The sequence below is a fragment of the Populus nigra genome, chromosome 2 (assembly GCF_951802175.1).
Source record: "Populus nigra chromosome 2, ddPopNigr1.1, whole genome shotgun sequence".
Taxonomy (NCBI): Eukaryota; Viridiplantae; Streptophyta; class Magnoliopsida; order Malpighiales; family Salicaceae; genus Populus; species Populus nigra.
The window spans coordinates 37,705,870-37,716,278 of NC_084853.1; the positions used below are offsets into that span (position 1 = coordinate 37,705,870).

General features: G+C 32.7%; 1 protein-coding gene across 3 annotated transcripts; it reads left to right on the forward strand.

Moving 5' to 3' along the window:
* The first annotated feature begins 557 nt into the window (after nucleotides 1-557).
* Nucleotides 558-4,836, forward strand: LOC133681794 (tyrosine-protein phosphatase DSP1). Of its 3 annotated transcripts, none has more exons than XM_062104942.1 (6): nucleotides 558-1,028; nucleotides 1,111-1,204; nucleotides 3,950-4,007; nucleotides 4,111-4,154; nucleotides 4,240-4,421; nucleotides 4,509-4,836. In XM_062104942.1, the coding sequence occupies exons 1-6, from the start codon at nucleotides 766-768 to the stop codon at nucleotides 4,552-4,554; spliced, it is 687 nt and encodes a 228-aa protein (XP_061960926.1). In that variant the 5' UTR covers nucleotides 558-765; the 3' UTR covers nucleotides 4,555-4,836. The 3 variants fall into 3 exon arrangements, with proteins under 3 accessions (XP_061960926.1, XP_061960928.1, XP_061960927.1); XM_062104944.1 differs by having other exon boundaries at nucleotides 4,240-4,355; nucleotides 4,472-4,836; XM_062104943.1 differs by having other exon boundaries at nucleotides 559-1,028; nucleotides 4,240-4,836.
* The last annotated feature ends 5,573 nt before the right edge of the window (nucleotides 4,837-10,409 follow it).

Here is a 10,409-nt window from a genome sequence, read left to right on the forward strand (position 1 = left end):
CTCGTACTAGATTTCAAAAAAGAGTCAAGCTGAAGTTGACCCGACGGTTTAACTCTCAGAAAGTAAATTACTTGGTGAAAACTTAGTTTAATTTTAAAAAATTTCCCTTCAAAACGACGTAGTACAGGCAGTAACCGCATGAAGTTTGCTTGTATCAAGCTGTCATTATATAAAATGTTACGTGGTTCAATTATTGGCAGCTCAGGCGTGGAAAGAGGCGGAACCAAATAAACGAGCTTCTATATTTTTCTTGTTTCCCTAAAAACATAACCATTGAAGTTTCGTGACGACACGCATCAAGCACGCGTGTGTGGTGACTCCTTCTTATTATGTGCTTCCTGTTGTTTCCTTCTCTTCTCTCCTTTTAAATTTTATTATCATTCCAATACTCTATATATTTTTTTCACTCATATTATTTTATATATTTTGAACTTGCCGTCTGTTAATTTTTATTTTTATTTTAATATTTCCACTTTTCTCTCTCTTTTCTTTCAAAAAAAAAAAAAAGAAAAAAAAGAAAGAGAAAAGTCTACAAAAAGCCAGTCGAGTCGAGTTCTAAAACACTCTATAAATACCCAAGGTCACCTAGCTACTTTTCTTATAACTACCAGCGCCACCCATTTTTGCTTTCCTTTCGGCAAAAGCAACCTCAGCTCTCTCTCTCCCTCTCCCCCTTTAACTGCCAAACAACAAAAGTTCAAAAGCAGTAGCAGTACAGTACCTAACAGAACGATCCCTCGTGATTCTCTCTAAAAATCTTCTCACATGAAAATTGACCACAACTCCACCACCTCTGCCACCAACGGAGGCGACACTACCATCTGCAGGACTATCGAAGTGGCAGTTTTTGACCGCCGCGATCTCAGTCCACCTCCGGTCGTCGCTTCTCCTTCTCCGGTTGTCGGAGACGAACTCAATCTTATTCCACCTCTAAACTTTGCTATGGTAGATAATGGCATCTTTAGGTCTGGTTTTCCTGACTCTGCTAACTTCGCTTTTCTCCAAACTCTCGGCCTCCGCTCTATCATGTAAGCATTTTCTTCTTACCTTTCAGTTAGTTTTTTTTTTTTTCGTATAATATGGATTAGTGAAGCTAGGGTTTTTTTTCAGATGTCTATGTCCTGAGCCGTATCCAGAGGCGACCACGGAGTTTCTAAAGGATGGTGGAATCAGGCTCTATCAATTTGGGATCGAAGGTTACAAGGTATTTAAGCTAGATCAATCGTCGTTTTGAATCTGATTTTTTTGAAGTGGTGGCTTTGGAGTTCACGTGATGATCTCGATCTTTCATTAATTTTTTTTATTTGATAATGAAATTTAATTAGAATTAAATAGAGAATTTTATTCAATGTGGCCATGTGGGGACATGGAATATTAGTAGATTTTAAAAGAGGTTTTTTTCATGAGGTCCTGGGTTACTGCATTATTCACAACTTTTTATATATATATATATATATATGTATATATCAGAAGCCGTTCTTTTCTCTTACTCGTAAGGTGATTGTTCAGAGAAAGAAAAGTATGGTTATCATCTCTATCTAGGAGTTTCTTACATGTGGGTAGTCCTATCCTTTCTATGTGTACATCTATACATTTCAGAAGTAGCAGCAGTTATGTATTTGACAAAAAGGAAATCATCAAAATAAGAACAATTGAAAAAAATGAGAATCACTGTAATACAGAATCCTTTCAGGTGGTAGACATGTGAATTTATTCTTCTTGTTTTTTTTCCCGAATGATTAATTGCCACCTGCAGTTTTTCATTGAATTGTGATGACTGTATTATCTGATTTTGACAATACGCAATGCACTTGTTAAATTCGGTGGAGACCAAGTTTCTTGTTTTTGCTATAAAGGTTTTTAATTATATCCAACACTATTGATGACCTTAATTGTTTCTTATGCAAAATTATGTTTTTGTACTATCTTGTTCCTTCTAGCACTTTTTCATAATAATTTTTTTATTTTTTTATTTTGGTATTTTAAATTTTATTTTTTCAAAGCCTGAAATCTATTTTGTTACTTACTATTATTATTTTTTCCGAAACTAGTTAAATTGTGGAAGAACTTTTGAAACCCTTTTTCTTTCTATATTTTTTCCTCCTGAGACGTTGCCAAAATTTTGATACAGTTCGAAGGCATGAATATTAAGCTCTTTCTCTAAATTCTTGCAATTGAAGCATCCTAAGATTGTTGGTATTTGTGGTTGAGATGGAAATAAGTAACAAGAAATACTGACATTTAGGATCATGAATATGTTATCGTCAAATGGAAACACAAATCATGGCTATTGTTATAGAACATATCTGAATCAGGTGAATCTAAATAATTGCTTTAGGGAATTGCGTGTACAAATCCACAGGTCCCTTCTGGCATCTTCTGGCCTTTTCAAAGAGTTACGAAGTTTTTTAGTATTTTTTTTCAAAAAAAAATAATAAAAATAAGAGTTGCCAAGTTTGCAGATGATCATACTGGTCTCTACTTCAACTGGAACATCAAGAAATAACCTATAGATGAAATGTAAAGAGGATGGATCAGTTCTTATGCTTTTGAATTTTAATTTGATACACAATTGGATTGGTTAATATGCCTGTGTGTGAAGTAAAGTCATCTTTTATGCGCATTCAAACATTTAATACTTAGTGAGTTTGTCAAAAAAAGAAGAAAGTGGATCTGTTGTCAACTCTACTTGCAATTAGTTACTGATTGTTAGCACATCTATATTAACAAAATTGTATGCTCCAATAACTGATTTTGTTTAGAATTTAATATTTTATGGCTTGAATGGGTATTAGCTCTTCTGAAACTCTTCAAATTTGAATAGATTTTTGTTGATTTACCATGAAATTGTCTGGCTCTGGAGTTCACAACTTTTTATACCAGTAACTTAGGTCTACAACTTCTAGATAGTTGTCCTTCCAGGAGATGCAGTGTCCTTGGCTTCAAAAGAGAAATGTTTTTCTGCAATAAAAAGCATTTTTCAGCATTTTGTTTATTCATTCTTAACATACATGTATGTAAGCAGCAAGGAGCTCTAAAATGTGAGAAATTTGTATAACCTAATAGTTGTCTTAGGTTAATGGCTACCAGTAGTGCATGACTACAATCCAATTTTAGTACAGTTTACCTCATTTCATGTTTGTTTATGTGTGGTTTTTGTCCATCTGCTAAAGTGCAATATTATAGATGTCTTCTGTGGGTTCGCATTTTTTATGAGATTGCTTTTGCTTAATTTGAATCAGAAGTTTGATTATCAAATACACTCTACCTTCCATCTATCATTATACACCCTAGTGGTATTCAAAATAACCGACAACTCAAATAGATTTCTAAAATGCACCCTGATTCGAATTAGCACACGGAACTACCCCCTACATGTCTCACAAATGCACATGGGCGTGCGTGTAACGTTCCCGGACCCTGTACCATGTTCCGAACACTAACAAACAAGAAACTGAATGTCTACTGGCTATGCTGTCTTGCTTCCGATAAGGGCAATGCTCGAAGCACACTATAGTCATATTATGGTAGTGGCGAGCCAGAAAAATTCTTGCATGCCAGTAATCCTTATGACCCGGTGCATGAACAATTGGATAAGGGCATAGTGTATATTTGGTCCCTGTGAGATGACTTTGCACAAAAAAGGTTCTAGGTCAAAACAAACACATACTGCAATTTTGATTTGACCGACACAACACAAAATCATGTTAGAAGGCTTCCCTTGTGTGTGTGGCTTGTACAAAAAGTCAGAGATTGCCAATTAGTACATAGAATCAGTAGAGAAATTAGGACAAGTTTGATGAAATTTGTGCATCATTTGCATGAGTGTCTCAAAGAATAACACTGGAGGTAACTTTTTTCATGGTTAATGTTTCTTTTTATTGATTATATATGTGGTCTTGGAAGAGGTTTTCTATGCTGCCACGTGATGTTTCAATTATGCATCCAGGAGCCATTCGTAAACATCCCAGAGGATACAATTCGTGAAGCACTGAAAGTGGTCCTTGGTAATGCAAGCACATCCAAACTATCTTGTTTTATATCTGTCTTGATTAATTGCTATTATTTGAGGGATATAAAAATATCCTTTCATGTTTGTTTCCAATGCAGATGCAAAGAATCATCCAGTTTTGATTCATTGTAAACGAGGAAAGGTATGTCCTCTAGTGGTTTCTTGGAGTTCATACTTGATTCTAGGGTCAACATCTTCTGAGTTATGCTTGCTTTTCTTATATCCAGCACCGAACTGGTTGTCTTGTGGGTTGCCTGAGAAAATTGCAAAAGTGGTGTCTCTCATCCATATTTGATGAGTATCAGCGGTTTGCAGCTGCGAAGGCTAGGGTTTCGGATCAAAGGTTTATGGAGTTGTTTGATGTTTCTACCTTAAAGCATATGCCAATGTCATTTTCATGCTCGAAGAGGTAAACCACTAGCTGGACTAAATTTTTCTTGCTTATCCTTTCTTTGTTAGTGGAAGAGAATTCTAGGTCCTGCTTTGGAATGAATAGGAAAGGTGGTGAGTTTCTGGATCCATTTCTGCGGCAAAAGGAATAACTCTTGGAGTTCAATCTGGATTTCTTCTTCAAGCTCTTAGTTAGCCTGTCTCAAGGTCTTAGATGACGATGAGTTCTGAATATGAATAAAACAATTCCTGCTCTCCTCACCCTTAGCTGCTCCAGCCAATGATTATTTCAGGCCAGGCAGAGTGTACAATGATTTCGATCTGCTTAGTCAAAGATGGAAAGAAAAAGATTTTCTCTGTTTAATGTATTTTAACAAATAATAGAATCATTGAAGCAATTAGATTCCATTAATGCTTAGCAGTGTTGAGTGATAGATCTTACTGTCTCTGGTGTAATATACGGCATGCTGATGATGGGATGGATGTTAGACCTTTGTACAAACTTCCAATAAAAAAAGAACAAAAGAAAAAAAGAAACATAGCGCTGCTGGTGATTGTTGGAAGTTCTTGCAGGGCGATAAATTCATGTCAAATAGAGGGATATGATTATTATGCTCAGGTTTGGCTTCCAGCTATTTGCAGAGGATATTGGTGAACAATAACCTAATTGCAAATCTTTTGAGATCCTTGAGAAACATTAGCTGCGGGCTTCTCTTGTAAAGCAAGTTGTAATACCTGAAGATTTTAACAGGCAAGCAGGGCTAGTGCAACTTTGGTAAGGAATTACAACTTGAACATGCAGTGTTTTTTTTCAGAAATTTCAGCGATGAGTTATGCTGTCCAGGGCTCGAGGAATACTCTGGACCGAAATGGTTCTTGTGTTAAGGAAGTCCATCCATTTGGTGTTTTTCCTACATGGGAGGCCGCTGTGGAGGATGAGAAGGCACAAAATACCTTTTGCCTATAAGGTATTGTATGCTACCCATCTTATTTTACAACCTACGTATAGTACAACCAAGTTGGAAATTACATATGAAAACCGTCTTAACACTTTTCAGCAAGCACTTGGGCAGTTCACCGCATTTTTCCCATGAAATTAGTGATTTCTAAGACACCTTGAGCCGTGTCCCGCATCAGTCAACAAGTCCTCCATGATCTAGCTAGTTTTCCTCCATAACTGGTCATGCTTGTAATCTCCAATAACTACCCTGTACTTTGCTGTAACTTCCGTGGTTTTCCACCCATAAACTAACTAGCCAATTGCTAACACCACTGCTACTAGAGTTACTGCGTTCCCGCTTGACTTGGATAGTTTGTCCATGCCCACGTTCGTGCCAACATGAACCCATTGCTCACACAAGCTATTGCACGTTGTCTATAGATTTCACCAATGTTCTCGTGGTTTGCTAGTGCCTAAGGTATCTTCCAGGTAATGTGTTCATTGGCGAGCCGTTACACCTAGCCCCTAACAAACCTACCTCACTAGAAGATTTCAGTGCTTTTGTTGAAATAGAATCACATACTCCTATAATTTGTTTTCAAATTGCCATAAATTTAGATCTTTCTCCCACAAAACCTCTTGGTTCTACTCCCATTTCACCAAGAACTCGGTTCGTCAATTTTTTTATGCTGGCCAAATATACAATGATTTAGAATTTTGACAATTCTATTGTCAAATTGTTTCCCAATAATAAGAGGGTATGTTGTGTCTTGCTCCTCTCTTGGTTCTTCTTATCTAGCTCACATGAAATGCAGGGTAAAATTTCAGCCTCTTGGATAATTTCAACCTATATATATGTTATTGTTCCCATGTATTCCATGACTTCAAATGACCCATCATATCTCTGAACCAATCCTTGATGCCTAGTCTTGCCAATGATCTTTTTTCATATTTGCAGAGTGAACTTAAGTAACATATCATCACCTTTGTTAAACTTTATGGGTCTTCTCTTCAAGTTTGTACATTTTTGTATCTGCTTGTTATCTTTACTCAAGTTATCTTGAGTCTATTCAAACAACTCTTACCTCTCTTTTGCAAATTTATAAGCAATTAAACTCTTTCCACCAAATTTTTACATTGGTATCTCTTTAGGAGTTTAGGATTATGCCATTAATACTAATTAGAATGGACTTGCCTCCAATGCAGAATACTTATGGAAGTTGTAACAACAAAAGTATCACCCAACAACTCTAACCAATTCTTTTGCATTGCAATTACATGATGCCTCAATATTTCTCAAATAAGGTGTTATTTCCCTCTATCTACCTATTGATTTGAGGATGATTAATAATAAAGAACTTCAACTTAGCCCCTATCAAGTTAAACAATGTTGTCCATAATCTGTTTGTAAGTTGTACATCTCGATCACTAACAATGTTTGATGGAACCTCAATTTACTTCAATATATTTAGGTCAAACAATCCAGCAATTGCCTTAATAGTGCACACTATTGAAGTAGTAATGGATACTATATATTTGGTAAACTTGTCATTAACCATCATCTATACACAAAACAATATAATCCATAAAAAATAACACTTATAGCCTCTTTGGTATGGGTAATATTTGTTACAAGTCTGTCACTTTTGGTATAATACCCTATCTTATAAGCACTTTACATATGTAACTCCATTTCCTCCTCCATCTTTTACTAATAATAAGTTTATGATAAAAGAGCTATCATTCTTTCCTTTCCTGAATGACCTTTCTATTATGGGTCATAAATCTATCACCATTTCATTTATTTCCCTCTAAGCATGTATATTCAACCTTTTATTGTATAAATAAGGATATTTTCCAACCAATACATTTATATTATTCCTTTTTATATGAGGTTAATTAGCTTCATGTAGGATGTATCTTCCTAAATAGCCTGGTGTAATCTCTTCAACTTTTCAGATTCCATTTGTACATTAGCAAATAGAGTAGCAATAACTTTCCACCTACTTGGAGCATCCATAACTTAGTTGAGTCACCCGATTTATATTCCTATATAAAATCTTTTTTGGCTAGAAACTCTTGCAAGTGAGCATGCTGCTATGACAACTTCAAAGTTTTTTTTTTTAAGTATTCATCTCATTATCCATCTTTATTGTAAATTTATGCTCTAATAGATACACTTTCCAAACACTAAGATAAAAAACCACCGCAATCATTTCTTTTTTATATGTACAATATCTTTGTTTGACCCTATTTAGTTTTTAACTTTTAAGTGTCAAAGATATCATTTCATACCAACACCCATAAATTTTCCTATCCAAAGCATTTGTATACATCTATAAAGGTAGTTTAAAATTTAGCATCCTTAGCATTGGGGCAAATTTCACTGTTGTCTTGAGCTTTTTGAAAGCTCATTAGCATTTATCTTACCATTTAAAATAGTCTGTTGTTAGTACTAGTTTATTGTTATCCCTAAAAAAGATCGCAACTAAGAAATTATATTTGGCTTTGGCCAATTTAGAATAACATGTACTTTTCTAGGATCCATCCTCACCTAACCCTCACCCATTATATGACCGAAGAACATAATTTCTGACCTTGCAAACTCATATATTTCTTATTTTACATATAATTTATATTCCTTTATCATATATAACACTTTTGAAATATGTGTTATATGATCTTCCAAACTCCAACTATAAATTGCAATATCACTTATTTAGGTTAACGCAAAATCATCTAAGTAATCATATAACACATCATTCATCAAGTTGCAAAATATACCTAGAGTATTAGTTAAACCGAAAAGCATGAACAAAAACTTGTATGCACCATATATCATTACACATATAGTTTTGTATTACTCTCCCTCAACAATCCTCACTTGCCAAGAACTTGCTAATGATGTTGTCGAGGTCATCTAAATTCATCACCAAAATATCTTGTTTCCCCTATAATCAGTATATAACTAAAGAGATATTGTAAGACATATCTGTTTAAAACCAATTTTTTACCCTTATTTTTTTAAAATTGAATTTTTAAAAATAAAATAATACTTTCACAATCAAAATTCACCAAAATAGTGTTGTCTAAATAAAAATACTAATAATAGTCAAAGCACAAGATTTTCCAATTTGGGGTTAAATTGGATAAATGATTACAATTTGAAAGGTCAAAGGTTAATTTTGAACAAATAAAAATACTAAAAGATAACTTGGAGTGCAATTAGTGGCTTAATTGAAAAGAAAATTGAAGAAAAGGGTTGAAAGTAGGTTCAATATGAAGAATTAAAAGATCAAGGACCAAAATGAAAGAGATGGTAAAGTGTTAAGGTCTTATTAATTCAATCAAGGGTTTTATTAAAGAGAAAAATTAAAATTTAGGGCTAATTTAACCAAAAGCACTTAAATTAGGGAACCAAGGACTTCATTGAAACATGCAGGAAATATTAGGGCTGGATTAAATCAGATTAGGGAAAAATTTAATCTAAAGATAAAAATCTAATTTCGTTCGAATTGCAAATTTACAAAACCAAGGGCTAAAACCAAAAATACCAAATAGGATTAAAAAATAGCATTGTTTTGTTCCAACTAAAAACCCTAATTAAAAAAAAATAGTTGAAACAATGTTGTGTGTTTTAAATGAAATATTGAGTTTTATATGAAACAACATCGGGAAAAATAATAATTAAATAATAATAAATAGGAAACATTATCAATTTGAAGGCCACAAACAATGTCTTTTTCATTTTTATGACTTAGCCATAAATGATTAATGTAAAAATATTTCATTGTTAAAAATAAATCAATGAAATCTCTTATTTTTAGAGATTGTTATCAATTGTTTTGTTAAAGGGTCAAAATCAAGGAAATCTTATACATTTAGGGATTAACGTTAGATTTTTCTGCTAAAAATCCAAAATAAATGAAATCTCTTATTTTTAGAGATTAATGTCAAATTTATTTTTGTTAAGAAATTAAAATCGATGAAATATCTTATTCTTAGGGATTAACATCATTTTTTTTTTGCTAAAAGGTCAAATCAATAAAATCTCATATTTTTAGGGATTAATGTCAAGTTTTTTCGTTAAAACATCAACATTGATGAAATCTTCTGTTTTTAGTGATTAACATCACTTTTTCTTAATAAATTAAAAAAAATTATGAATAATCTTATAAACAAATTTAAACAATGAATAACACGTGTAGAATAAATTTAGAAGAAAATACATAATGAAGGTAACTTTTTGTTTGAAAGGATGTAGTATAGGTAATGCTTATCTTCCCTTAAACATAATTAACTCAATATGTGAATATTTGAGATCAATGTTTATTTTAAGATTCCTAATTTCTTTCCATTACTAAGTGATAACTCCATTTCTTTCAATTTTCTTATTAATTTAAGAGGTTCAAAGGTCGTGTTAGGTGCGACAATACACAATGTCTTTTATGTCTTGGCATTCATTATTGTAACACCCTTTAATTTCATATTTGTTTTTACTTAATTTCAATGACCATAGAAATTCAGGTAATCTTTTTATATATATATAAGGAAAGTCTCAACAACCTTTTAAAAGTTTTATAAATGTGCACAATTTATTACAACTCTGGTTAAAATTACATTCATATTATCTATTTATAAGATTTTTTTTCTAAAAATATAAATATTTTTTATGTATAATACTAAATAACTTAGTAACCCTAAAAAATGAGTGTCTTCAAAGAAATTTACCTATGACATATATTTTTTTTTTTAAATAATTCATTTTAAACATTTGCATCATCCTAATTACTAACGTTTAATAATTATATGATCAAAATTAATTTCATAAATTTTTCTTTAAGAGTATTGATCTTATATCAACTTCCAACATTTTAGATTTTTCATTATTCCCTTATCATTTTTCTTCATCACATTATCATCCTTGCATCATGATAATTGTTGCATTCATTAATCTAGTTTAAATATCACTATACGATTTATTCCTTACAACTTTAAAATTGACTAGTTTCATTCAAACACTTTCATACAATATTCCTCTTTATATCGAGGTTATTTCATAATTAT